The 24,023-nt window shown below is 43.8% G+C and overlaps 1 protein-coding gene across 1 annotated transcript; it reads right to left on the reverse strand.

The window, feature by feature from the left end:
- Positions 1 to 1,732: 1,732 nt before the first annotated feature.
- On the reverse strand, positions 1,733 to 16,861 carry LOC133420910 (NLR family CARD domain-containing protein 3-like). Its single transcript, XM_061710792.1, has 11 exons — positions 16,779 to 16,861; positions 16,534 to 16,537; positions 15,460 to 15,554; positions 15,275 to 15,353; positions 14,853 to 14,918; positions 14,365 to 14,572; positions 4,051 to 5,845; positions 3,540 to 3,713; positions 3,259 to 3,429; positions 2,476 to 2,525; positions 1,733 to 2,372 (listed from the first exon to the last, which is right to left on the reverse strand). The coding sequence occupies exons 1-11, from the start codon at positions 16,859 to 16,861 to the stop codon at positions 1,813 to 1,815; spliced, it is 3,285 nt and encodes a 1,094-aa protein (XP_061566776.1). The 3' UTR covers positions 1,733 to 1,812.
- Between the last annotated feature and the right edge of the window lie 7,162 nt (positions 16,862 to 24,023).

Here is a 24,023-nt window from a genome sequence, read left to right on the forward strand (position 1 = left end):
CCGTCCTCCCACGGAATTTAACTACTTTCTGAGTAGAGGAGTCCGTTCTCCCACGGAATTTAACTACTTTCTGAGTAGAGGAGTCCGTCCTCCCACACGGAATTTAACTGGTCTTACAACTTTTAACGGCAATTAAAAACTACTTCTCTTAAGTAGAGGACCCGTATATCCTTCCTCAGGCCTTTAACATACTTCAGACGTCTTTATCAATTCAGGTCTCTTCAACTCTTATTACTATATTACTATAATAAGACTGACTTACCCTGTGTTGTGTCTAGCTCTCCTGCTTTCGGATGTCGTCAATCCTCGGGTCCCAGCGGTCAACCGAAGTTGGTCCCGTCAAAAGGGTTTGTGCCTTGGCCAAGGTCTTGTCCACCGCGTTCACGTCGAACCGCTGGAACCGTAAGATATGTTGACATCCGGCTCGAAGGACCAATTAAATGTTAGGTTCAGGCACGTAACATTTGTAACATCAAACTCTCTGGAGACAAAGAAAGACACAAACACGTTAGAATTTACTTGCAAGGAGAGCAGTCGAGATTTGTAAGATCTCCAACATACTCTGATTTGTCTCTGCTGCTTCCTTGCTTTTATTCACTCTGGGTGTACCCTAGTTTACAGAGCTGACTGCGCCCCTAAAGGGAGGGGGAAAGGGAGTGGTCGCAGTCAGTGGACAGGTATAGATTGTTCTTGTTTAGCAACAAGAAGTTTCCTCTTCTCCAACTGTCAGCTCCTTTAAATCAGGGTTAAAAACATTACTGTTTACTCAAGCGTACTCTTAAATTAAAATTACCTGCTGTATTCTACTGCCCTTATTTTTAACAGCTTGTGCTTTTTATTATTTTACTTCTTTTCTTATCATCTTATTCAATCATATTTGTTATTTACTGTCTAATTATGTCGAATTATTTACTGTCTAATTATGTCTTGCCGCTTTTAATGTCAATGTAAAGCACTTTGAATTACCTTGTGTTGAATTGTGCTATATAAATAAATTTGCCTTGCCTTGCCTTGCCTTTGCCTACAGAAATGAAACTTTTTCTGTTCAGATTGTTTTATTCAGACCTTTGGCAGCAGATCAATACCCAGCAGGAAACATGTTACATTCTGATGTTTGCCAAGCACATGCAACATAAAAGGTCATTTACATTTATCTAAACATGTTTTGCACAGAAATATGTACATATTTTTTTTTCTTATTGGTACGACAATACTGGACCAGATTAATTTATCCCTAAAATTAGGATATGTACATCATGTTTTTAAAGTTGCAGTAAATACACCGTTCCTTAAAAAACTGGTTTCAAGAGTACTTGAATACTTTTAAACATGTTGCTGATGTTTTTACATGTTGGATGTTACATGAATATTTCCATCTTCTCACTTCATTTTTACATCAACAACTTTGAAAACTGAAGGAATCAAATTAAAACAATCAGATTAATCAATCAAATATTGTACAAACTGGAAAAGTTTAATGTAAAATGGAAATGTTTAGATGAAGCTCAAACTTTGTTTCAGGGAACAAACAAGACTTTAAGAATATAAACCTGAAGTCAAATATGAAAACATTTAGAGACAGAATCAAGAAAAAAACAAGAATAATGAGATAAAAATCTAATTTATGATCAAACATCAACAATCCAGTAAATGATTTAATGTTTAAATGTGCGAAAAATCAAATAAAAATAGAATAAACCAAAAAACTAAAGATAAATGGTGATCATCATCATGGAGACACTGAGGAACCAGAACCAGAGTCCAAGTCCAGGATCCAGCAGAGACAGTTTCTCTGACAGGAGACTCTGGAGACTAAACTGGACCCAGAGACACTGAGGAATCAGGCCAGGACCAGGGCCAGAGTCCAAATCCAGCACAGAGAGGTTCAGAGAAGGTGGTGTTGAAGGTGTGGAGGTGGATCAGTCTGTCAGAGTAGACTTCATAGAAGGACAAAGTTCCAGCAGGAACGTCCACGTAAACTGCTGCTCTGTCAGAGTCTGGACATGGAGATGAGGAGGTGATGTATGTTTCTCTGTTATTGTGCAAGACACAGTACTGATAACCTAGAAGACCTGGATCACAGTTCAGACTCCAGGAATGATCGTTTCCTCCAAACCTACAGTCACCAGAGTTTCCTTTCCTGCTGATTCTTCTGTAACTCACTGATACAGAAACATGTCCGATCCACCCGACCTCCCAGTAACAGCGACCCGTCAGAACTTCTCTACACAGAAGCTGAGGATAGACATCAAACCTGTCTGGATGATCAGGATATGACTGATCCTCCAACACACGTGTCATCTTCCTGTTGTTATCAGACAGTTTGATGTAGTTGTGGACTGTGTTAGTGTCAGCGGTGAGTTGACAGGAATCTGATGGAGAGAACAAACAAGCATCTGCAGTTATTATTGATCAGTTATTGATCACTGATGGACTCATGAAAGAGTGAAGATGGTTGAATAAAAACACACTTACACTTCCTCGGACCTCCTGGTGTCAGCCATCGTTGTCCAGCAGGCTCCACCCTGGAAGGAGGAGGAGGATCAGACCAGCTCAGTCTCTCTCAGAGGAAGCAGAGATGTCAGAGCCCCCCCCCCCCATCACCTGTTGGACACTCCTGTATCCACTACACCCCCCCCATCACCTGTTGGACACTCCTGTATCCACTACACCCCCCCCCCCCCATCACCTGTTGGACACTCCTGTATCCACTACACCCCCCCCCATCACCTGTTGGACACTCCCGTATCCACTACACCCCCCCCATCACCTGTTGGACACTCCCGTATCCACTACACCCCCCCATCAACTGTTGGACCCCGAGGGCGACCCCCCGAACTGTCTCACCGGTCGGCCCGGCCACGAGGGCGACCCCCCGAACTGTCTCGTCGGTCGGCCCGGCCTCCTCCGTCCACCCTGGGTTGATTTTTTGTTATATTTGTTGGGACATCTGGGATCTGTCCCTTTAGGAGGGGGTGATGTCAGGGTTTGACATTTCCCCCAGTTTTAGTTTCAGTTCTTTCCCTCCTGTTTCCATCTGCCCTGATTGTGGTCACCTGTGTCTCGTTATCCCCTGTGTATATCTAGTCTTGTCTTTACCTGATCCCCTGCCGTGTGTCCTACCTCAGAGTGTCCTACCGGAGTGTGTCCTACCTGAGAGTGTCCTACCGGAATGTGTCCTACCTGAGAGTGTCCTACCTGAGAGTGTCCTACCTGAGTGTGTCCTACCTGAGAGTGTCCTACCTGAGAGTGTCCTACCTGAGAGTATCCAGTCTCCAGCGGGGATCCTCCAGTCCAGACAGAAGCTTCCCTGCTGACTCTCCTGGATGGTTGTAGCTCAGGTCCAGCTCTCTCAGGTGGGAGGCGTTGGACGTCAGAGCTGAGACCAGAGAAGAACTTCCTTCCTCTGAGATCAGACAGCCTGACAGCCTGCAGACACACAACACAGGTCTATGCATGTCCTCTGCTCAAGTGTCCTGCTGCAGACACGTTTAGCAGCATGTTCTCTGGACCTGGAGAAGACTTGAATGAATCCTGACCTGAGAGACTCCAGGTGACAGTGTGGACTCTCCAGTCCAGGACACAGCTGCTCCAGTCCAGAATCCTGCAGGTCGTTGTTGCTCAGGTCCAGTTCTGTCAGACCGGAGGACTGAGAGCTGAGAACTGAGGACAGAAGTGGACAGATGTTCCCTGAGAGGTTACACCCACTCAGTCTGTAGACGGAAGAAAATAACAACAACCAGGTTATTTCACTGTCGTGGAAGAAAATGTGTCTCCAACTGTTCTGCTGGTCTTCAGCTCATCCTGCCCCCCCAGGACAAACAGAAATGAAAGTGTTTCCTTGTCAGAGTTCATGCAAGTGTGATTTTAGGTCCAATGTGTCATTAAAGTGTCTGGAAATGAAAGAACCAGCGTAAACTCACTCATGTGAGGTTGTGCTGAAAAAAGACCCAAACAAGTGAAGAAAACATGAAATGTGGAGGTAAAACCAGACGTAGTCAGAAACTAGCCTCCACTCCAGAGGTCCAACATGTGTCTGTTGGTACTTACAGAACTTTCTTGGAGGCTTGGACCACCGGCAGCAGCCTCCGTAGAGCCTCCTCTGAAGCTGAGAACTTCTTCAGGTCAAACACCTCCAGATCTTCTGATGACAGTAAGATGAAGACCAGAGCCGACCACTGAGCAGGAGACAGTTTATCTGTGGAGAGACGTCCTGACCTCAGGGACTGTTGGACCTCCTCCACCAGAGACCGATCGTTCAGTTCATTCAGACAGTGGAACAGGTTGATGCTTCTCTCTGCAGACAGATCCTCACTGATCTTCTTCTTTATGTATTCAACTGTTTCCTGATTGTTTTGTGAACTTCTGTGTTTTGGTTTCAGCAGACCTCGTAGGAGGTTCTGATTGGTCTCCAATGAAAGACCCAGGAGGAAGCGCAGGAACAAGTCCAGGTGTCCGTTGGGACTCTGTAAGGCCTTGTCCACAGCACTCTGATAGAGGTCAGTCATAGCTCTTTTTTTAAACCACCTGAAGGTGTTCTTCTCTTCCTCCAGCAGGTTGTCTCCAGACTTGATGAAGGTCAGATGGACATGAAGAGCAGCCAGAAACTCCTGGACACTCAGATGGATGAAGCAGAAGACCTGGTCCTGGTACAGGCCGCTCTCCTCTCTAAAGATCTGGGTGAACACTCCTGAGTACACTGAAGCCTCTCTGACATCGATGCCACACTCTCTCAGGTCTTTCTTATAGAAGATCAGGTTTCCTTTCTGCAGCTGCTCAAAAGCCAGTTTTCCCAGAGACTCCACCATTTTCCTGCTCTCTGGACTCCAGTGTGGATCCGTCCCAGCTCCTCCATCATACTTGACCTTCTTCAGTTTGGCCTGGACCACCAGGAAGTGGATGTACATCTCAGTCAGGGTCTTGGGCAGCCCCCCTCCCTCTCTGCTCTCCAGGACGTTCTCCAGGACGTTCTCCAGGACCGTAGCAGTGATCCAGCAGAAGACTGGGATGTGGCACATGATGTGGAGGCTCCGTGATGTCTTGATGTGGGAGATGATCCTGCTGGTCTGTTTCTTATCTCTGAACCTCTTCCTGAAGTATTCCTCCTTCTGTGGGTCAGTGAACCCTCTGACTTCTGTCACCATGTCAACACACTCAGGAGGGATCTGATTGGCTGCTGCGGGTCGTGTGGTGATCCAGAGACGAGCAGAAGGAAGCAGTTTCCCCCTGATGAGGTTTGTCAGCAGCACGTCCACTGAGGTGGACCTTCTGGGGTCACTGAGGACTGTAGAGTTGTGGAAGTCCAGAGGAAGTCGACTCTCATCCAGACCGTCAAAGATGAACACGACCTGGAACTCTTCAAAGCTGCAGATTCCTCTGGTTTCAGAGAAGAAGTGATGAACTAGTTCCACCAAGCTGAACTTCTTCTCTCTCAGCACATTCAGCTGTCTGAAGGTGAATGGAAGCAGGAACTGGATGTCCTGGTTGGTTCTGCCTTCAGCCCAGTCCAGACTGAACTTCTGTGTTAGGACTGTTTTCCCGATGCCGGCCACTCCCTTCGTCATCACCGTTCTGATTGGTTCATCTCTTCCAGGTGGGGGTTTAAAGATGTCTTCCTGTCTGATGGCTGTTTCTGCTCTGTGTGGTTTCCTGGAAGCTGCTTCAATCTGTCTGACTTCATGTTCATGGTTGACCTCTCCGGCCCCTCCCTCTGTGATGTAGAGCTCCGTGTAGATCTGCTCCAGAAGGGTTTTCTCTCCTGCTTTAGCAATCCCCTCAGACACATGCTGGTACTTCTTCTGCAGCTGACGTTTGAGTTTGGATTGACAAACGGCAGCGATGGTTTCTAAATAAAGATGAAATAAAGAAAACCACATAGTGATTAAAACCAGCCCACAACAAGTTCTACTTCCTCTAAAGAATCAACATTTCAACATTCACTGATCTGTTCAATGAGGAGTATCGAAGCGTTTTCCTCCCAAAGCACAATTGGCAAACTCATTAATCCTCCTAGACCAATACCCACTGAGTTCCACTCCTCTGATAAATGTAATGAATTTGCATTAAACTTCAAATCTAAAATCCTGAACATTAGGAACAATATTGCGGCTTCCTCTGCTGGTGGACGTGACCCCTCTCCCTCTGCTCTGCACCGCAGTGCCAGCACTCTTTCCAACTTCACCCTTACTCAGTGCAGTGACATACAGGAAGTAGTACAACAGCTGAGCTCTGCGACCTGCTCTCTTGATCTTATGCCTAAACTGTTCAAAGATGTTTTTAACTGTATTGGTAATGATGTACTCAAAATTGTAAATACCTCCCTACAGTCTGGAATCTTCCCGTCAGGTCTCAAACATGCTATTATAACACCATTGATAAAAAAGAGTAACCTTGATCCATTCACTGTTGAGAACTACAGGCCCATTTCAAACCTTCCATTCCTGGGGAAAATTCTGGAGAAGGTTGTCTACCAACAATTACACAGGTATCTGTCATATAATATAATATAATATGCCTGTTTGATGTTTACCAGTCTGGTTTAAAAAAAAATCACAGTACAGAAACTACCCTGGTCAGAGTTATCAATGATCTGAAGATTAACACAGACAACCACAAAGTTTCTATTCTCTTATTTCTGGACCTTAGTGCAGCTTTTGATACTGTGGACCATGTCATTCTGCTCCAGCACCTTGAACAGCGTTACAGTTCTTAACTGGTTTTCTTCATATCTAAGTGGTAGAAGTGGTAGAGGTAAGTGGCAGTTTCGGTCGGCAGCTGTGAATCTGATAATATCAGCATTCAATATGGAGTCCCACAATGGTCAATTCTAGGTCCCCTACTTTTCAATTTGTATATGTTCCACTTGGGTCCATCATTCGGCATCATAATATTCAATATAATTCTTATGCTGATGACACAATTATATGTATCTGTTACTGCCAATCATTTGAGCCCAAATGACCTCATTCAGTGCATTACAGATATCAAGTATTGGATGGCAACAAACTTTTTACAGCTAAATGAAGAAAAAACAGAGATTCTTTTAATTGGTCCAAGTGCTCTGAGGCAACATATTCTCCCTTTATTAACTCTTCTGTCAGTAAAACCTTGTGAACTTGTCAAAAACTTGGGTGTTATTTTAGATGCTGATCTTAACTTCCAGAAACACATAGCTAATGTCTCAAGGACTGCCTTCTATCATCTCAGAAATATATCTAAAGTAAGATGCTTTCCGTCACAATCAGACTCCTAAAAGCTGGTTAATGCTTTTATGTCCAGTAGATTAGATTATTGCACTTTTTGCAGGACTAACAAAGCAAGTGTTACATAAACTCCAGCTTATTCAAAATGCTGCAGCCAGAATTCTAAACAAAACCAGGAGGTATGAACACATCACTCCTGTTTTATCCTCTCTGCACTGGCTCCCTGTTAAACAAAGAGTAGATTTTAAAGTACTTCTTATTGTCTTTAAATCTATGAATGGCTTAGCTCCCTCTTACATAGTTGACATGCTGACTGAATACATACCGGACAGATCCCTTAGATCATCAAATAAGAGTCTTCTAATCATACCTAGACTCCACACTAGATCTGCGCATGGTGCTTTCAGTCACTACGGTCCCACTCTTTCAAAAGCAGACTAAAAACGTACCTTTTTGCACAGGCGTTTGCCTAAACTCATGGTTGGCTGGGTGATCGCACTTTTGTTAAAATGGAATTATGGTTGTTATTATTGTTTTTTCTCTTGTCACACTTGTTATCTATTTCTGTTATTGTAAACTTGTAATTTTGTTTGTTTGTTTGTTTGTTTGTTTGTTTGTTTATGTATTTTGAGCACATTGAGTCCATGCTCATAATGTGAAATGTGCTTTATAAATAAATTTGACTTGACTTGACTTGGGAGATGTTCCAGAGTGTCCACAGGGAGGACATCGATGGTGATGAGGCATTGTGACAGCACCGTGGTCGACCTGAATATCAGCTTCCTACCCCCCCTGCAGAAGACGACACCTTGGAAGTTGCCTCAAACAGACTTGGAACACTAGAGCACCCCATGGGGTGATTTGGAACTTAGTGACAGTCATGCCAAATGCCCGATGGGGACATTTGGCCACAGATCACATCCAACTGTAAATTACTTTTCGTCTGTCACTTGGCTTGTGTATTCCCTGCCTTTTGCGCCTGAATTTACGGTATAAAAGTCTTGTCGTCGAGCCACTCTGGGTCGGCATATCAACCAGACACTCGTCTGTGTAGGTCCGCTCACCGCCGGCTGAATAAAAACTCACTATACCACAAGCGGACTTATGAACTGATTTTGATAAATTCCTCAACAATTTGGTGCTGTGACCCGGATGACAATAGACCTTCGATGGGAACTCCTTTTCCAGAACAACTGCACAACCAGTGACTCTATCTAAATTTTCAGAGGTAAGGGATCCACTTACAAAATCCCAAATTATTGTTGCTGAGTTGTTGTCGAAAGTCTGTGGACTGGAGTGGCAGAGAATGGTTGACGTCATCCTGAAATTTTAGGTAAGTCCGCTGTGTGGTTGTGAGCAAGGGGTTATTGGGAAAAGTTATTGTAGAGATGTTTAGGAATGCTGACAATTTCATAACGCTTGAATTTGATTGTGTTGTGAGAATGCTTTGCTTATCCTGCCTTAGAATTTGACTCGCTCTTCTAAAAAGGTTTAATATCTTGGGTAACATTAAAGAGTGAAATGGCCAGAACGCCATGGTTGGTCTGAGGACCAAAAGAATAGTCCAGTGGGACTTATAGCATATGCAGGACTTGAGGTCCATAAGAAGTGTTGGAACACTGAGATATTTGTGAGAAATAGACATATACTTTATGTAGAGGAACTGTTTTTATTTTATAAGTGGGGATGACGCGCTCTCCCAAAATACTTGGAGGTATATTTTATTTCTGCAAGGATCTGACGCGCTCTCCTTACATCAACAGGAATGATTTGTATGCTCTGAAGTAGATTGATGATTGGAAGAATTACCAAGTGATTTGTGGGTAAAAGTAAGTGTAATTGAAAGTTGTTTGGAGGGATTTTACAGAAAGAAAAATTTAAAGTTTTTGGGAATTTTTTCAGTTAGAGAGTCAGAGAAAGAGTTGACTGGTCCTATTAAATACATGTATGGTAATTACGGTACCAATAGTTTTATTTGTTAGTTTTATTTGTTACTTAGTTAGTATTAAATATGGTTAAAATAACTAAAGCACTTCCACTCCCTCTTTGGAGGGATGAAAGTAGACGCCGTAATGCAGAATTCCAAATAGCTTCGCTTATGGATCAAAATAAAAAAGCTGATGGCTCAACTAGAAGAAACACAACGCAGACAAAAATGAAATTAGAGAACCAGTTAAATGATAAGAGATTTTAAATAAATAAACAAAAATGGCTAGAGGAAACAGCTGTCAAACTAACTTTGCCACATTATTTGAAAAGTAAAGTACTTGATGCTCAAAGTACTTGATGCTTGTAGAATTCCCTTTAATCCCACAACTGTTGCCAAAATCACACCAGAGCAAGCTCAGACCTTTTTTACAATATTTATTGCCTTAACAGTTCAGAGGGAAGTAATACTGGTTGACTTTACTCCTCTCACAAAACTTAAACAAGGAAAAGATGATAATCCCAGGGAACTTTATGCTAAAATAATGTTGACAGCAAAAGAGAATTGTGGTCTGTCACGAGATCAGATTGATGGATTTCCTCCAGGGTACATGCAACATATATATTTGCTAATTTCCCTCAACAAAGGGTAGGGCTGGATAACGCAGAAAAAAAATAATCTGAAATGTATGAAAATACTAATGCATGTTCAAAGTGTTTCCTACAGCAGGTTGAGCGCAAAGAGGAGGCGCAGAGGAACCAGCCAATTAATTAATTCACACCAATCAACAAAAGGGCCCACGTCACACGTCTCAAACTAAGAAAATGAGAACTGCTGGTGAGCCCACATAATCTCTCTCCTGCCTATGGTAACTTCATCATGTAAACGCATGGAAATCTGTCTGTGAGCCAACTATAGTGTCTATAAGCCTTTTCTGAAAGCATGTCCAACTAATCTTTAACTAGAGGTGTCAAGTAACAAAGTACAAATACCTCATTACCTTACTTAAGTAGAAATTTTGGTTATGTATGCTTCACTGGAGTAATTATTTTTCAGACTTTACTTTTACTCCTCACATTTTAACGCAATTATCTGTACTTTTTACTCCTTACATTTTAAAAACAGCCTTACTCTATTTCATTTCAGCCTTTTTAAAAAAACGATCCAGTTAAATTGTGCCATCCGGATAGAGTGAATTTGGTTGTGGTTGGATGAAAAGTATAAACATAATACCATTCCGACACCCTATTGGTTTGTACGTGTCTGCTCTCTGAAACACATGTTAATGCTCAATAGTACACATATATGGTTCTTTAATATATTTGCATTATACTAAGATGCATTCATTTTCAATGGTTTTTAGCCTTAATGGCTTTTCCCCCCTTACATTACTTTTACTATTATACTTTAAGTAGTTTTGAAACCAGTACTTTTATACTTTTACTTGAGAAAAAAACTTGAGTTGATACTTCAACTTCTACAGGAGTATTTTTAAACTCTAATATCTATACCTCTACCTGAGTAATCACTCACTCACTCACTCACTCATCTTCTCCCGCTTTATCCGTTCCCGGGTCGCGGGGGCAGCAGCCTCAGCAGGGATGCCCAGACTTCCCTCACCCCAGACACTTCCTCCAGCTCTTCCGGGGGGAGTCCGAGGCGTTCCCAGGCCAGCCGAGAGACATAGTCTCTCCAGCGTGTCCTGGGTCTTCCCCGGGGTCTCCTCCCAGTGGGACATGCCTGGAACACCTCCCTAGGGAGGCGTCCAGGAGGCATCCGGTACAGATGCCCAAGCCACCTCAGCTGACTCCTCTCAATGTGGAGGAGTAGCGGCTCGACTCCGAGCTCCTCCCGGGTGACCGAACTCCTCACCCTATCTCTAAGGGAGCGTCCAGCCACCCTGCGGAGGAAACTCATCTCGGCCGCTTGTATCCGCGATCTTGTCCTTTCGGTCACTACCCAAAGTTCATGACCATAGGTGAGGGTAGGGGCGCAGATTGACCGGTAAATCGAGAGCTTCGCCTTTCGACTCAGCTCCCTCTTTACCACCTTTCTACCTGAGTAATGAATATGAATACTTTTGACACCTCTGTCTTTAACCCTACTTGTCCTGACTTTTCTTGTTTTCTTCACTGACGGCTCTGCTTATAAAAATTGAATACCATGCGCAGGTTATACAATTTGTGATAATTCTTAATTGTTGAAAGCGCTGCCTTTCCCTCCTCCAGCTCCACCCAAGTAGCTGAAACTATATACACTGATCAAAAGGTAAAACTGTTACAATATAGTAAGATTCCAGATATGCTTTTGGTTGTGTACACAATTTTATATATTGTAGGCGAACCAAGGATTTATCACATCCTCGGAGACACCCGTTAAACGTGGTAAATTGATTGCTGAACTGTTAGAAGCATGTCAACTACCTTCATCTATTGCTTTGTTAAATGTGAAGCCCACACCAAGGACCCTGTTTCACTAGGCAATGCTTCGGCTGACCATGCAGCAAAAGAAACTGCCAAATTTGGCTTACCTGTCCATGTAAAGCTTTGCCCTTCTATACCCGCTAACGACCTGGTTTCTCCTAATGATGTAGCCCTCTTACAAGAGACTACTGATGTGAAGAAACACAGATTGAACCATTCCCATGGTTGTAAAAATGTAAATAATTTGTGGGTCAGCAACGACGGCCGCGTTGTGACACCTACATTCTTCTACCCGTGACTAGCGTATGTCACATAGTTGATCACATGTGAGCAAAGGGGGAATGTGTCAGATAGTGTTGAAAGACTGATAAGCTCCAAGATTTGCATCCTATGAAAAAATATTGCAAACATTATCAACACTTCCCCCCACTGTGATTTTTTTCTTTTTGAAGCTCTGCAAATAGACTTTATTCATATGCCAAAATGTGAGGGATATGAAAATGTTCTTGTATGAAAATGTTCTTATATGTATAGAGAATTTTAAACTGGACTTAAATGGACAATGTTGACACCCGTCAACACCCATTAGGAAGCACAAACTCACACCTCATGAAAGGATTACGGGTAGACCTATGACTATACCAAGTAATTCAGTCCTATATATGAAGAAGATGGACTTCCATGCCATGGATGAATCCATGATATCATTTTGTTCTGCCTAACCTCTGCCGTTCAGTCAATCCACAGAAAAGTGAAAGCTGTCCAGTCTCTTCCTATTGGCAAACCATGCCACAACCTCCAACCCGGAGACTTTGTGTCAGAGAAAACCTCGCTGGTCCAAACCTCAACACGTCCTGCTCACCACCAACACTGCAGTCAAGTGTGAGGGGCGTCTAACCTGGTTCCACGCATCCCACTGCAAGAAAACAACACCTCCACCATGCACCGGAAACCAGCTGATTCCCTCTTCTTCCTGGGGGTCCTCGTCCTCACCACCATCGGAGCCAGGGAAAGAAACAACGCAGACCTGGAAAACCCAGAAGTAGCTGAACTTCAACACCCCAAGAAATCCACGACTGGCAGAGGAGCAGAGGAGCAGCGCAGGCCGCAGAGGCCCAGAAGCAGATGCATTGTACACGCCAAAACACTCACATTTGTCACAGGAACAAGACAGATAACTTGTGCTGTGATTAAAACTCAATGTTGTATATTTATACCTGACCAAAATGCCACCATCCAAGAAATAACGGATCACTTGAAAGATATTGCTAAAACGTTACATACACCTGTCACAACTAGTTTGTTTGATTGGTTTAAAGAACAGTTAGGACACGTTGGTTACTTGATATTTGAATTTGCTTTGTTGGCTTGTTGTTATTTGGCTTCTGATCACATGTTTAAGGTTCACTTGCAAAATATGTATCACTCTACTAAAATTATGTACTCCATTGTAACTCCAAAAAAAATGTGAATTGATGAGGCATTGTAAGAGCACCGTGGTCGACCTGAATATCAGCTTCCTACCCCCCCTGCAGAAGACATGTCGTCTTCTGCAGGGGAAGTTGCCTCAAACAGACTTGGAACACTAGAGCACCCCATGGGGTGATTTGGAACTTAGTGACAGTCATGCTAAATGCCCGATGGGGACATTTGGCCACAGATCACATCCAACTGTAAATTACTTTTTGTCTGTCACTTGGCTTGTGTATTCCCTGCCTTTTGCGCCTTGAATTTACGGTATTAAAGTCTTGTCGTCGAGCCACTCTGGGTCTGCATATCAACCAGACACTCGTCTGTGTAGATCCGCTCACCGCCGGCTGAATAAAAACTCACTATACCACGAGCGGACTTATGAACTGATTTTGATATATTCCTCAACAATGGTCTTGTGGACTGTGTGACGGATTACATCAGGTTCAGTAAGGAGAGTATAGTGCCCACTAGGAGAGTAAGGTGTTTTCCAAACAATAAACCGTGGATTACTGGACACATAAAATCCCTGGTGAGGGAGAAGAGGAGGAGGTTCAAGGCAGGAGACACAGAGGGAGCCAGGACGGTACAAAAGCAACTGAAGAAGGAGCTGAGGGCGGCAAAAGAGGAGTATAAGGAGAAGCTGGAAGGAGGACTGGTGGCCCACAGCTCCAAGGAGTTGTGGGGAGGGTTCAGGAAGATAACTGGCTTTAAGCAGCCTAGGGCTGCTGTGGAGGGAAATCGGGAACGGGTAAATGAGATTAACTCGTACTTTAACAGGCTCGACCAATCATCCAACAGGGAGCAGCCCGGGTCATCGACAGGACAGTCAGGGTCTCCCTGGGTAGCCCCGCCCCCCCTTCCCCAAGTAACACCTACCAACCGGGCCACAGTCCCAACCCCCCCACCCCCCCAATCCCCTCCCAACAACAGGACAATTCCACTGAGTGTGGAGGACACCCTGGTGGCCTGGACCCACAATTACCTCACCAATTGACACCAATATGTCAGACTGCAGGGCTGCCACTCATTTGTGCCTGTGGCCATTAGGCTCCACAACCAGGCGTTGCCAACGGACCACCAGACAGAAACAGGCGGGGGGATCTGAGGACTTGTGTTTTTGCACACTTGCACTTTTTGCACACTACTTGCTCTTGCACATATACTGGACTTTTATTCTCTTAAACTGTTTTTATTACCAACTAATCTACTCTGCTTTTTAACTTAACTCTTTTTAACTTATTTTAACTCTTCTTAAACTGTTCTGTTGCTGGCCGACAAACTGAATCTCCCTACAGGGACAATAAAGGTTTTCATTCATTCATTCAGAGAAACGTCTTACTTCTCTGCAGGAGGTCAGCCAGCTTCTCCTGCTTCCTCCTCCTCAAGAACTTCACCGTGATCTTCATGAATGTCTCTCTGATGCTCTTCTGCTCTTCATCTTCATCATCCTCCAGACTCTCTGAGGATTCTGGGTAATCTGGACTCAGAACCTTCTGGATCTTCTTCAGCTCGTCCTTCACAAACATGATGATGTCGTCCTCCAGCAGCTGGAACAGAAGACCACATGAAGGACACAACCAGACTGAAACCACAGATACAAACATCAGGTCCATGTTGGACAGACTGACAGTCCACTGGTCTCCAGAGACCAGCATGGAGACAAACATCAGGTCCATGATGGACAGACTGACAGTCCACTGGTCTCCAGAGACCAGCATGGAGACAAACATCAGACCAATGGACAGACTGACAGTCCACTGGTCTCCAGAGACCAGCATGCAGATGGACATCAGGACAGATGGAGACAGTTGTTGTTCATGGACAGACCTGAAAGATGGAGTCCAGCTGGGTCTGATGCTGCTGGACAGACGGACCACTGGGGGACTCTGGGATCTGCTGGTCCACTCTGTGGAGGAATCATGAAGAACTAGGTCACATGATGTCTGAAGGTCCATGGAGTCATGTTTGGATGAGGACAGTCCACCAGAGGACTTCCTGTCATGTTAAAGGTTATCTGGTCCTCCTGAGACTGAGGACGTCCACGTCTTTCTCCCAGTACCAGCTCTCAATCTGGTGGTACAAGAAGGTCCAGCAAGTGTCCACAAAGACCAGCTTCTCAACAGATCAATGTTCACATGGTTCCAGGAACCATCTGTCCTCCTGCATCCAGCAACACCGTCCACCTGAGGAGAACTTCCTCCCTAAATGATGTTGCAACCTCAGCAGAAAGATGCCCCTGCTGGACAAACCGCTGAACTACAGTCACTCAGAAGAGACTCCAACACCCCCTTTATAGTCTGCTGTGTTTCTGGAAACATCAACAACCGTCTAACAACGGCAACAAAACAGAGAAATGTTCACTCTAAACATGTTACCATGGAAACGTTTCAGTCTCAGTTACGTTTTTCAGAAACAACGTTTACAAACAACTCACCCGTCTGAAGGAAAACCAGGAGCATCTTTAAAAAGGATAGGTAAATCCTTTGATGCATCACTCTTCAAGGACACACAGCTGGGACCAGGTTCAGGTCCAGGTTCAGATCCAGGTCCAGGTTCAGGTCCAGGTCCAGATTGTCTCCTGTAATAAAGGTGTTTGGTGACGTCAGGACATGTTCTGGTCTTGTAATGGGAAATTTTGGTATAACATATAAATTCTGATCACAGATCCTGTTTCAAGTGAACATTCCTTGCCGAGGTCATGCGCCTTTGACACAGTACGGTTGTCAGGGTGATACGTATGTTTTGTCTTTGTTCTCAGCCTGACTGAGACAATAAGATAGGATGGGCGGATCACAGCGGGAGGGCATTTGGACCGACTGTTCATCTGATCAGATCGGTATTTTGTGTGACCCTCCATTCAATTCAGTGTAATTTTTCCTCTTTTCATTAAAACTTCAGAAAGACAGCTGAGGTGTCCTGACATTCATTTTTAAACAACACTTTTTGCCACCACAGTCTCTGGAAAGATCCTAGACACAACTTGTATTGTAATAGATGCTTTATAGATAAAACTGAAGTGAAAATTATCAAGACACATATTTCTAAAACTAAAATAATCATGTTACGATAAAATCATTTCAGTCCCTTATGTTTTTCAGAAACATTTATGTAAAACTCACCTCACTGAGGGAGAATGTTGGGTATCTTTAAAATCTAAAATTATATCCTTTGATCTATCACTCTTGAAGGACACACAGCTGGGCTCAGGTCCAGGTCCAGGTCCAGGTTCAGATCCAGGTCCAGGTCCAGGTCCAGGTCCAGGTCCAGGTCCAGGTCCAGGTCCAGGTTCATGTTGTCTCCTGTAATAAAGGTGTTTGGTGACGTCAGGTCGTGTTCTGGTCTCTGGAAAGATCCTAGACACAACTTGTATTGTAATTGATGCTTTATAGATAAAACTGAAGTGAAAATTATCAAGACACATATTTCTCAAACTAAAATAATCATGTTACAATAAAAACGTTTCAGTCTCAGTTACGTTTTTCAGAAACAACATTTACAAACAACTCACCTCTCTGAAGGAAAACCAGGAGCATCTTTAAAAACGATAGGTAAATCCTTTGATGCATCACTCTTTAAAGACACACAGCTGGGACCAGGTCCAGGTTCAGGTTCAGGTTCAGGTCCAGGTCCAGGTCCAGGGTCAGGTCCAGGTCCAGGTCCAGGTCCAGGTCGTCTCCTGTAATAAAGGTGTTTGGTGACGTGAGGGCTGAACTCTGACGTGCAGAAGAGTCATGGACAGTTAGATCATCTCACCTCTCTTCTTCTCTCTCAGGTTTTCCCCTGGGGGAGGTTTTGGAGGGAAGGACTCCCTCCTCTCTGCTCTCAACCTGACCCATGCTGCTGGATTCACTTCAGCTCACACACCTTCTACCTTCATCTGCAGAGGAAACACATGTCATGGTAGATGTACAACGAGCAGCTCTGACTGATCTTCTCTTCAGCTTCATGTCCGACAGCAGTGAGGAAGCTGCTGCACTTCTACTATCCGACCACTAGATGGAGTCGTGGAGCTGCAGCTCAGCTCACACCCTCAACCCACATTTACACTCCATTTAATCACACGTTTGCTCTTAGTTTCTGTCTCCAGGACAGAATATCATAATTGACTCTGAATTACTGAAACACCTGAGACACTAGAGAGTCCAGAAGGCTGGTTGCAGTTCCTCCACTGACCACTAGAGGCTCCATCAGTCCAACTTTACAGCAGAAAGAAACATATTTACAGTCTGGTTAAAAACGCCGTTCTGGTCTAAATCTTTAACTGGGTCAATTCTCCATAAAATGGAGCCAGAACATCCGGCGATTGGACTAGATGGAGACCAGGAGGCAGGGGCGAAAATCCCGTTTCATAGTTGTTTGGGACAATAAACAGTAACATTTTAGAGAATAAATCCAGGGGGGGACAAGGAATAAAAGTTTGATCCTTCCTTTAATACAGCATTTTGACATTTTCATCTCTATCTTGCAAACAGGCAGAAGAGCTTTCTTAGAGCAATAAAAAACAATGGTATTAGGTGGAAGGTGCAATAATACAGCACATCTGACATAATACACTGATACAAAAACCCACAATCTTAACAAGAATATCTGTCTTATTTCTACTTCAAATGTCTCATTTTTAGTTAAAAAAAATCTCATTACACTTAAAACAAGACTCATCACTGGAAAAAACAACAATTTTCACCTGTTTCAAGTAGATTTTCACTTAAAATAAGTAGAAAAATCTGCCAGTGGAACAAGATTGTTTTGCTTGTAATGAGAAGATAAATCTTGTTCCACTGGCAGATTTTTCTACTTGTTTTAAGTGTAATGAGATTTTACTGTTTATTATTATTTTGGGTTTGGGCCACAAATGTTCATGTTGGTGCATCACTACTAAATACTACTGCATTGTTCCAAAATTATTAATTCTGTCTCAAATGATTCTAGGGGGGGACAGCTTTACTAATGGGGGGGACTTGTCCCCCCTGTCCCCCCCGGGATTTTCGCCCCTGCCAGGAGGAGTTTCTAATCACGTTCATTTCCTCCTTTTAGGCGTGAACCTGAACTTGGACCGTTAGTCTCCACATATTTCTGATCTATTCGGGCCGGCAGCTCTTTCTTCCCCCACAAACACAATAATGATCTGATACTGAGCTCCTTATCGTCTCCGCGGACAGCGTCTCCGCTCAATTAAATTAAATTAAATTAAATTCAATTCAATTCAATTCAATTCAATTCAATTTTATTTATATAGCGTCTAATACAGCAAAAGTTGTCTCTAGACGCTTTACAGAGACCCAGAACATGAACCCCCGAGCAATTATTAAATAAACAATGGCAGGTAAAAACTCCCCTAGTGGGAGAAAAACCTTAAGCCAAACAGTGGCAAGAAAAACTTTAGGAGGAAGAAACCTGGACCAGGACCTGGACCATAAGGGGGGACCCTCCTGCCGAGGGCCAGACTGGGGATCAGGCACGGCAACAGCAGGCAGGTGGAAGCAGCAACGGGATGACCAGGGGTGGGGACCACAGGCCAGCATGCAGCTCCTGAAGCTCCGGCCCAATCATCAGGTCCCAGGTTGGGGTGCAGGGTCGGGGAAAGGTTGAAAACTCAGCTCAGCTCCAGCGGGTTCAGAGTGTCGGACAGCGGGAGAGCAGCATCTCCGCCTCCTCCACACGGACGGAGACGGTAAAACTGCTTCAGTCACCAGAAACAGCTCTGGTCCTGCTGACCATCACCTACCTGAACTGCTGCTCGTTCACCGACTCCGCTCCAACATCTGGACACGTCAAACCGTCGGCTCCTTCGTCCTTCAGTTCCAGCTGAGTCCGTTAACAGGAATTATCTCTGGCACTTTTGTCCAGAAACGGAGCTGCTGGGAGTTTAAAAACTGCTCCGATCACCTTCACACGGAGCTGCACACCCACAAACCCGTCCAGGAGGAAGTGAAAGTAAACTTGACTAAAGTATCTGCGACACAACCAGGGTTGCCAGCAGGGGCGGAGCAGGTTTCCAGCCGGGGGGGGCGGAGCATTCTTGATAGCCCCTTTGACCTAAACATCCTGTTAAAACATAATCACTAAAAAACCAAGCCCCAGATCCGCCCTCGACAACCACAGCAGCAGCAACACGGTCAGAACGATTCACATGAGGTTTCAGCTCCAGGGATTTTAGTCATTATGTCAAACCTGATTAAAAGCCTAATTCAGACTTTAAAACATAGGTATCAACAGGTCCGGACTGGGAAACTTTTTCAGGCCAGGAGTCAGTCATGTAACAGGCACACACACACACACACACACACACACACACACACACACACACACACACACACTGAATACACACCCATGTACACACCAGATACACAGTAACACACACCAGACACACACACATCACCAGGAACTAGCGTCATCGTAGCATTATTTTGCTAAATTTAGTCCCGAACAAGGAAAAGTGGGCGGAGCTGAGAACATCTATGTGAAGCACGGAGGAGGAACCATCATGGTTGGGATGTTTTATAATCGTCATGGCGACAGACGGGAGAGGGAACAAGCAGCGCAGAAAGACTGGGATTAATTTAAAGAGGAATGAGTGGATACATCTATTTTTTTATTAATTTTTTTATTCAATTTATTTATTCATTTTTTATTTATTTTTTTTAATTGTTTATTTTTATTTTTTTTTTTTTTCAAAAATTGTTTCCTTAATTTTTTTTATTAATAATGTATGTTTTTGGCTGATTTAAATCAAAACGCACTCCAAAGAATAATAGCCACTAAAAACATTACCTAATGTCACATGGACATTTTCAGGCCATGACTCAACTGTGGAGGTGTTGATCCACCAAAGAAGTCCACATATGGGACCTACTGTGACTTCTAAGGTTGGAATATACAGTAACTTTACTGCTGTATTTGTGATGGTACTACTTTAATAGAAGAGAATAAAGGTTTTATATAATAAGTAGTGTCAAGGTTAGAGCTATACATAAATAGCCATGACATGTAGAATATCAACTGCCTCAGTGGCACATCATCATACTAATGAACCCCAACCTACAGTAAATCCAAGGTTTCATGTTTGTGCTGGGATACATACATGTATCCCAGCACAAACAGGAAACCTTGGATTTACTTGCTGTTATAACAGCAAGTCAGCAACAGACAGAAAAATTCAACAACACAATCGCTTAATAGAAAAACGCTATAGTGCCAATAAAGTTACCATTACAGATGAGAGCCTAAACGTCAAAAGGCCATGCCTGGTGGTGTTCATATGTCTGCAACTTTTGCATGTTGTTGCTCTACTGTAGAAATGCTTCTGTACCTTCTGCCAATTGCTCTGCAATTTCTCCTGAAGCCGCAGAAGGACTGCTGTCATCACCATCACCACCTTTGAATAGCCAACATGTGCTTACAGTGTTTTTTCATACACTATAGTTCATACAGGAAGATTGTGTCTGGATCCCCGCCCTCCAAAAGTTCACCAGGTGCAGCGTTATAGAGGCGTTAACCAAGATAACCTTGTAAAAATTAAAACCAATGCACATTTGGTACCAATTACAGACCGAAAAATTAGATGCAGACTACTAAATATACGATCATTAAGCTCTAAGTCTCTGTTAGTAAATGATATAATTACAGAGAGCAGGAGTGATATTTTCTGCTTAACAGAAACATGGTTACAGGAGGAAGAGTATGTTAGTTTGAATGAATCAACTCCGCCCGGCTACTTTAATCATCACATTCCTAGAAGCACGGGCCGAGGCGGAGGAGTCGCAGCAATTTATAACTCCGGTCTCCAAACAAAAATTGAACCTAAGTGCAACTATAATACATTTGAAAGCCTCATGCTTGGTCTGAAATTTCCGAGCCGGAAATCAGAGAAGCCAGTTGTGTTAGTGGTAGTGTACCGGCCCCCTGCTGGTGCGTATCTGGAGTTTTTGTCTGAGTTTTCAGATTTCCTTTCTGGATTATTGATCAGCACAGATAAATTCATCATAGTGGGTGATTTTAACATTCATATGGATGTTGAAAGCGATAATCTTAAATTAGCCTTCGATTCTCTTCTAGAATCAATGGGTATCTCACAAAAAGTGGATAAACCGACGCACTGTTTTAATCATACTCTCGATCTCGTTCTCACCTACGGTGTTGAAACTGATGGTCTGTTGGTGTCACCTGTAAACTCCCTTTTATCCGACCATTACTTAATAACGTTTGAATTTAATTTTGTTGATGTTGAAGTGCAAAATAGGAGGTATTATTTTAGCAGATGTTTGTCTGATGAAGTTATTGTTAAATTTAGGGAGGCCATTGCTTATCTTACGACAGTGCGAAATAGTGATGTAGTCGAGGCCAGTGACCTGGGTTCTACCTCTGCAGATGTTGATTTCCTTGCTAGTAACACTGCTGATTTGTTGCATTCAGCTTTAGATGAAGTTGCTCCTTTGAAAAGGAGGGTTTCTAGCCACAGGAGCTTAACTCCCTGGTATAATTCAGATATCCGCATGTTGAAACAAAACGTGCGTAAAATGGAAAGGAAGTGGTACTCTTGTAGGTCTGTAGACTCTCATCGTGAATGGAAAGATATTCTAATAGTATATAAAAAAGCCATTCGCAAAGCCAGAACAGCTTATTATTCAACGTTGATAGAGGATAACAAAAGTAACCCACGTTTTCTGTTCAGCACTGTAGCCAGGCTAACAAAGAGTCACAACTCTGTTGAGCCGTGCATTCCTGCAGCTCTCAGTAGTGAGGACTTTATGAGCTTCTTCAACAGTAAAATCGCGAGAATTAGAGAAGAAATCAACCAGCCGGTTGTAGGTGTTTCTTCAGCTTTAGCGACTTCCCTAGGCTCTGACTTGTCTCTAGACTGTTTTGATCCTATAGACCTCCCTGAGCTGACTTCACTCGTTAATAGAGCTAAGTCAACCACATGTATGTTAGACCCCATCCCGACTCGTCTATTCAAACATATTTTTTCTCTTATTGGTACGACAATACTGGACCAAATTAACTTATCCCTAAGTTTAGGATATGTACCACAGGTTTTCAAAGTCGCAGTAATTAAACCTTTACTTAAAAAACCTTCTCTTGACCCAGACACCTTAGCTAATTATAGACCAATTTCCAACCTTCCATTTGTGTCTAAAATTCTGGAAAAGGCAGTTTCAAGCCAGTTATGTGACTATTTGTATAGAAATGATCTGTTTGAAGTCTTTCAGTCAGGGTTCAGAATGCATCATAGCACAGAGACAGCACTTGTTCGAGTCACGAATGACCTCCTTATGGCCTCAGATAAGGGGTTAGTGTCCATACTGGTTCTACTGGACCTCAGTGCTGCTTTTGACACTATAGATCATGGCATTTTACTGCACAGGTTAGAGCATGTTGTTGGGATTAAAGGGACAGCTCTATGTTGGTTTAAATCATACCTATCTGACAGGTTCCAGTTTGTTCATGTACATGAGGTTTCTTCAGAACAGTCAAGGGTCTGTTATGGTGTTCCGCAGGGTTCAGTGCTAGGGCCAATCTTGTTCAGTTTATACATGCAGCCGTTGGGAAGTATAATCCAGAATCACGGCATACACTTTCATTGTTATGCTGATGATACGCAGCTCTATTTGTCTATGAAGCCGGATGAAACAGAACCGTTAGTTAAACTTCAGGCATGTCTTAGGGACATCAAGGACTGGATGTCCAGAAATATCCTGCTTCTAAATTCAGATAAAACAGAGGTTATCATTCTTGGTCCAGAGCATCTTAGGAAGGGATTAGATGGTGTTGCGATGGCTTCCAGTGCAACTGTGAGAAATCTTGGTGTTATTTTCGATCAGGATTTGTCGTTTAAACCATATGTCAATCAGGTTTGTAAAATAGCCTTTTTCCATCTCCGTAATATTGCAAAGATTAGGAAAATCCTCTCACAGAGTGATGCAGAAAAGCTAGTTCATGCGTTTGTATCTTCTAGACTAGATTACTGTAATGTGTTGTTAGCAGGCTGTCCAAGTAATTTGCTGAATAGGCTCCAGCTGATCCAAAATGCAGCAGCACGAGTACTGACAGGAATTAGCAGGAGAGACCACGTCTCTCCAGTGTTAGCGTCACTCCATTGGTTACCCGTAAAATTCAGAATCCAATTTAAAATTGTATTACTTGCGTATAAAGCCCAAAACGGCTTAGCTCCGCATTATTTGCAAGACCTGATAGTGCCTTATGTTCCTGTCAGAGCTCTCCGTTCTCAGAGTGCAGGTTTACTTGTAGTTCCTAGAGTATCTAAATGTAGATTTGGAGGGCGGGCGTTCTGCTATCAGGCGCCACTACTATGGAACCAACTTCCAATCTGGGTTAAGGGGGCTGACACCACCTCCACCTTTAAAACTAAACTTAAAACATTTCTGTTTAGTAAAGCCTATAGTTAGTGTTTAGTAAACCTCTAGCTGGTGTTGGTAAATCTCTAGGTAGTGTAAACTTTAGTGTGTCAGAGTCGCTCCTGTGGTTTCTTGTGCTGGCACCCCCCTTCTCCTCCCTTTTCTCTCTTTTGTCCATGTTGCAGCATCCTTTGCCGGACACCGGAACCTGCAGGTGGTCGTGGGTGGCTTGTAGCTTGCATTACGGAGCACAAGTCTTTCCCCGACCCTGCACCCCAACCTGGGACTTGCTGATTGGGCCGGAGCTTCGGGAGCTGCGTGCTGGCCTGCGGTCCCCACCCCTGGTCATCCCGTTGCTGCCCCCCCCCTTCTCCTCCCTTTTCTCTCTTTTGTCCTGCAGGTGGCCGTGGGTGGCTTGTAGCTTGCATTACGGAGCACAAGTCTTTTCCTGACCCTGCACCCCAACCTGGGACTTGCTGATTGGGCCGGAGCTTCGGGAGCTGTGTGCTGGCCTGCGGTCCCCACCCCCGGTCATCCCGTTGCTGCTTCCACCTGCCTGCTGTGCTCTTGCCGTCCCTGACCCACCAGTCTGGCCCTCGGCAGGAGGGTCCCCCCTGATGAGCCTGGTCCTGCTCAAGGTTTC

Source organism: Cololabis saira, chromosome 20 (genome assembly GCF_033807715.1).
Source record: "Cololabis saira isolate AMF1-May2022 chromosome 20, fColSai1.1, whole genome shotgun sequence".
Lineage (NCBI taxonomy): Eukaryota > Metazoa > Chordata > Actinopteri > Beloniformes > Belonidae > Cololabis > Cololabis saira.